This window comes from Amblyomma americanum, chromosome 5, assembly GCF_052857255.1.
Source record: "Amblyomma americanum isolate KBUSLIRL-KWMA chromosome 5, ASM5285725v1, whole genome shotgun sequence".
Taxonomy (NCBI): domain Eukaryota; kingdom Metazoa; phylum Arthropoda; class Arachnida; order Ixodida; family Ixodidae; genus Amblyomma; species Amblyomma americanum.
This window is the reverse complement of record NC_135501.1, coordinates 32,446,674-32,452,278: the sequence shown is the minus strand read 5'-3', so window position 1 is coordinate 32,452,278 and position 5,605 is coordinate 32,446,674. Positions and strand designations below refer to the sequence as shown.

The following is a 5,605-nucleotide window of genomic DNA, read 5'->3' as shown; positions in this document are numbered from 1 at the left end:
AATACAGGCCCTACTTCGTGTCATGCCCGTTTCGTGAGCTCATCGCAGCAGACATTCATCAACAGGGGTCAACACCGGGCTCCCTTCGTGTCGTGCCCTGTTCGTGTGCTTGTCCGTTTGTTGGGTTTATCCCGTCAGAGTAATGCACTAAGTCAGTTACAATCCACCTTGTTTCGTTTATCTTTTTGTGGATGTGTCTGTCGCTTCAGCTAGCGCCACAGGAATTTCCGCCGCCCATTTTGTTTTTTTATGCCACGTTTATGCCCCGGGCGCCTGCCTTTGGCCGATCATAAAAACAACAGCGTTGACTTTGGGAGCTCCCCTGTGTTCATAAACAGCCCATATTGCTCAGGTACATAGTGAGCCATTTAACACTGGCTGTATCATTTGTATGCTATTGAGTCATAAATGCATAACAAGCAGAATGCATATCTGTACGCAAACTAGAAGATAATAAACCTTCGCACAATGCTATGGCGGTAAATCTGTCGGCCGTTGCTTCACCTGTGGTACGCGCAGGACGTTGTCAAGCAATGCACCGCTTTTTCTTGGCGTCTCATTGGGAACAGGAAGAAGGTGAAGGCCAGAAGAGCACCGCCCACCAGCACGGTGGCCAGTACCTGGACCTCAAGCGGCCACCTCCGCCTGGGGCGACTGGAGGTCCTATGTGTGGTCGACAGCTGAAACAATGACAGCGCATCCTCAGGGGTCGGACATTTGAACAGCGCGAATAATTAGACCAATGGCTTGTCGACATCCAACCTGGTTGGATGTTTTCATTTGTTGTGCTGGGGTATTAAATGTTATCGTTAATTTGCTTTCTGTAGTATTTGGGTTTCCCGTTTTGCTTTCTACCCGCCGCGGTGGCTCAGTGGTTAGGGTGCTCGGCCACTTATCCTCAGTTCCCGGGTTCGAACCCGACCGCGGCGGCTGCGTTTTTATGGAGGCAAAATGCTAAGGCGCCCGTGTGCTGTGCGATGTCAGTGCACGTTAAAGATCCCCAGGTGGTCGAAATTATTCCGGAGCCCTCAACTACGGCACCTCTTTCTTCCTTTCTTCTTTCACTCCCTCCTTTATCGCTTCCCTTACGGCGCGGTTCAGACCTCCAACGATATATGAGACAGATACTGCGCTATTTCCTTCCCCTCAAAACCAATTATTGTTATTAATAATATTATTATTATTAATATTTTACTTTCTTATAACGCATGCTACTTTATCTCGCCAACACCCCAAACGGGGCATTTAGGAGCAGCCTGAATCTTGAATTACTACTGTCCTGTAAGCCTTCTTAATATTGAAGTGTTCAGAAAAATCACCAGCTGAGTCATCGGTTCGCAGCCAATGTTTTGCTCGAGTTCATGTGAAAGATCAAACCACGCATGTACTGCTGATCTTTGGTTCAAGGAGAGCGAATTTTCTGTGGCACGCAGTGCTGAAAGAAAAATATATTTCGCAGGATTCCACTAGACTTCTTTAAGTGCACCAGTCAGCAATAGCCGTGGGGCAAAGGTGCGCGAGTAATTTCTGTTGGAATGGATCACTCAGATGCTTCATCGATAAGCCACAAGGCTCCATTGTGATTCTAAGTTTTCTGAGCAGCACTTCAAGTAAAACTATGATTTAGAATGCATTTTGCTTTTCTTTTGCAGCGGTATCCTGTGATTACGCCTATCTACTGTTCATTTTGATGAACGCAATCCAAAATCTGCGATTCGCGAAGCAGATCAGGATCTCTGAATCGAGGTGACCCCCAAGAAACTTGGAACAATTTTTAAGGAAAATTCTTCAGCTCGGGTGCAATAACGAATACAGAATATCAACTGTTAGCACTGTTACAACATGCATTAACGTAGCAATAGAGCTGTAATTAAAAGTTATACAGTAATCACCACTTCCCGTCTGCGGAAGGCACTACCAAACTTAGCTAATAAGCACGGCTCGCATGGTGCTGCCGAATTAGCCTATGTGAGAATAAAAAAGAGAGTAAACCCTCCTCTTGCAAGTGCGAACGTCTTCGGATACACAGAGTGCGTGTCCACCTCTGGGGAATGCTGAGCACTCAGGCGATTCCAAGGCCCTCTTGTGAAAAAAGTAGTTTATTCTAGCTTAAAAAACAAAACATAAATGTGGTTTGATGAATTGCTTTGTGCTTATCTCGATATGCACGGATCCCGTCACACTCAATAGACATAAGCATCGTCTGCCTGAGATACAAAGCACGAGCAGCCATCCCTGCAGTGCAAGTCTGCTTGTCAGTACACACCGAATTTGTGCTCGAGGATGAGGATGAATTCTAGCGTTCTTAATTTCAATTTATCTTTCCAAGGGCAAGAAGCACAAAGTAGGTCAATAGTGATGGCCGCTTATAATCGCAATTTTATCACAAAGAAAATTTTTACGTCGAGCACTATTTTAAATTCACGCAATGTTCTGCTGTCATTTCCAGCCCGCTCTTCTCAACCTACGTAAATATCTCGACACGTTTGTATCGGTGTTATTGCGGATAGAAGGCTCATGGACGCAAGTCTGGTGACATTGGCCCATAAGCGCGATGTAAACCAGTAGTAGCCTAGTTTTCTAGCACACATGACCGAATTGAAGTCCAACTTCCATTCGACAAGTGTTTCTTTGAACGACTCTCCTACAACAAAGGTATGCGCTTTCGATTCCATTCGGGTGTCCTAGAGATTCTGTCCGCGGTAGGACGCTTTATCGCACGTGTAAAACTAGCATAGGGAGGCAGCGCAGCGCCATAACGCCTGCAGGGACTAAGTGACACAGATAGAGCTTGCTGAAGCATCAAGCTAACTTAAAGTTATTGGTGGCACTCTATAGTTCAAGATACTACCGCGTGGAACAAATATGTCCTGCTTTGGTTATCTCAGTTACCTTGTCTGCAATGTTCCTGTGAAGCTGTGGCCGTCATCGCTTCACTGCGAGCATGGTCGTCATAAATGTTTAAAAAGGGAAGGGAGTCAACATGGGCTACATTCAGATGACTGCCATTCGGCGTAGACCTAACGTTTATCCTGCCAATTAAGGACGCAGTGGAAGGAAATGCTTGGCGTCGCATAGGGAGGCAGCGCAGCGCCATAACGCCTGCAGGGACTAAGTGACACAGATAGAGCTTGCTGAAGCATCAAGCTAACTTAAGGTTATTGGTGGCACTCTATAGTTCAAGATACTACAGCGTGGAACAAATATGTCCTGCTTTGGTTATCTCAGTTACCTTGTCTGCAATGTTCCTGTGAAGCTGTGGCCGTCATCGCTTCACTGCGAGCATGGTCGTCATAAATGTTTAAAAAGGGAAGGGAGTCAACATGGGCTACATTCAGATGACTGCCATTCAGCGTAGACCTAACGTTTATCCTGCCAGTTAAGGACGCAGTGGAAGGAAATGCTTGGCGTCGCACAAATTACGACACTTGGTGCTCCAAATGCTACATCTGCAGCCTGACTCCCCGGCCAAATAGCAGCTCACCTTTGAAGACGATGCTTGCTGGCCAGTGTCTAGCAGGAGGTCGCTCAGTGCCTTCATAGAGTCCCGCCCGCTTTTCGGGCTGTGGGCTTGAGACAGCTGGGCGCGGGGCGAAGGCGAACGTGAAGCTCTGGCTGGACGGTTGGTCGACTGCGGAATCGGTACTAGGGGAGCGCACCCAGGCACATCCCTGTCATCGTGTTTCTGGGTGGGTTCCTTGGCATCCTGCGCCTGCGAGCGTGTAAACGAGTACTTGGTGTGCACGTGGTGTTTATTGTGAGGGCGATAGGGCGTACGAGGACCTCAGCTCATCTAGGGATAAAAAACAGGAATTAAGACTGGTAACTTTAACGCCATGAAGTAACACAAGAGCTTTTTAGGATTCAAATTCGGTGTAGCCTGGAATTTGTTGGTATTTCTGTTGAAAGAAATGCTGGAAGAAGGGCATACAAACCAAAAAGATAAGAAATATTCTCAGCCTGGTGGAGTTGCCCACCGCTCCATTTCAAAGGTGCATGTCTTAAGTGCCATAAATACATTTAGTTTTCTGGCTTTCAGGGAACAGAATTATGGGCTCGGGATCGTAGTGCAGCTACTCACATTCATCTGTATATAGCCCATGATCCTGTATAAATGAGATTATCATGAATTATCATGTCACGAAATATTAACGAAACGACGTGTTGCACAATAACAGCTAATTTCCCGTCTAGTAACATGTGTCGTAGAAATCTGTAGGCGCAAAATTCTTTTAATCACCTCTAACCAAAACACCATCAAATTTTCTACCGCCACAAATCTTCCATATTTTGCAACATAACCAACGTGTCAAATCTGCGCAGACTACAAACGTACCACTCAGTCGCACCGCTTCGCTGTGATACGTTACAAAGCCTTACCCTCGACACATTAAAGGACAGCACCCACATATTTGGAAGCTCATTAGAGTGACAACTAACAAACAGAATGCCCCGGAGACATGTGGTAAACACAAAGGCGATAAATTAAAACTGAAAGCCATCCCGTGTATCTAAATCAATAGCATCTAGATGAATACTGCATCGAAATTCTGTGTTGGCACGTAATTGATTTAGAAAATTTTCTGAACGTTCAGAAATTGAACGCCACTCAGGATTCTGTGAACGGTAAAATGCAGCACTTACTGAGTTGGGTCCAGCGATAGACGAATCCAGCGGAGCACGTGAAGACGAGTATGCCGATGGCTTCTTTCCGGAGGGCTTGACCCGTTGAGGCGTCGACAGGGCCATGCTTGCAGTGGGCGAGGCTGCGACAGAAGGCGCCTTTTTCGACGTCGGCGACAGGCACTGCTCCTCGGCAGGCGCCCTCTGGGCTTTGCTGGAGGCAGGATGAACGCTTCGCTGAGGCCGATCGCTCTGCGCAATTGTTTTCTGCTCTGCCGCAGGCGTGGAGGGAGAACGCGTAGGATCCTGGCTGGTGAGAGCCACGGACAAGGCGCCCTCGTCGTGTCGCGCAGCCACAGCGACGCCGCAGGAGGTCCGCTGGACGCCCTTGGGAGTCGTTGCTTCTGGCGATGACATGACAAATAGGTGGGCTCAGAAGCGGGAGCTTCTTCTTCTTCTTCTTCACCCAAGGTATATGGCACATACCCACGCGGGGGGATTGGCCAAGGTGTAGTTGAAGGAAGGAAGGAAGGCCTCAGACGTTGCTGGCACATACCCACTACGGGGGAGTAGCCAAGACACAGGCGGTTAATTACTGGAAACAGGAAAGTGTTGACGAGAAAAGGAGTGGTAATAGTATGTAGTCTGAGAGATTGGAAGAGGGAAGGAAAGGGGTCCAGTTAACTTGGAGATCAAAGACGGGACAATTGCTTAATGTGCATAATAGTACACAATGCCTGTAATGTTGCAATGTCGTACTGACTGAGGGTGGGAAAAAGAAATTAGAATGGGAGTCTCTGCGTTTCTTGAAGAAAATTTTGCACAGCAGAGCGCACACTTCTGTCGCTTAGTCCAAGCAAAGAAGCGCCAATGGAAAGAACAACCGCGGAAGACAAAGGCAAGCCCAGTTGATGAAATGGAATTTGCAAAAGTCGCTTCCTCAAATGAGAAAAGTGGCGGCAGAACAGCAGGAAGTGATCTA

At 47.4% G+C, this 5,605-nt stretch overlaps 1 protein-coding gene across 1 annotated transcript; it reads right to left on the bottom strand.

Annotated features, from left to right (window-relative positions):
* Positions 1-500: 500 nt before the first annotated feature.
* LOC144133783 (uncharacterized) lies at positions 501-5,126 on the bottom strand. The gene is made up of 3 exons (XM_077666886.1): positions 4,645-5,126; positions 3,485-3,712; positions 501-680 (listed from the first exon to the last, which is right to left on the bottom strand). Exons 1-3 carry the CDS (start codon positions 5,038-5,040, stop codon positions 501-503), a joined length of 804 nt encoding a protein of 267 aa, XP_077523012.1. The 5' UTR covers positions 5,041-5,126.
* Positions 5,127-5,605: the final 479 nt, after the last annotated feature.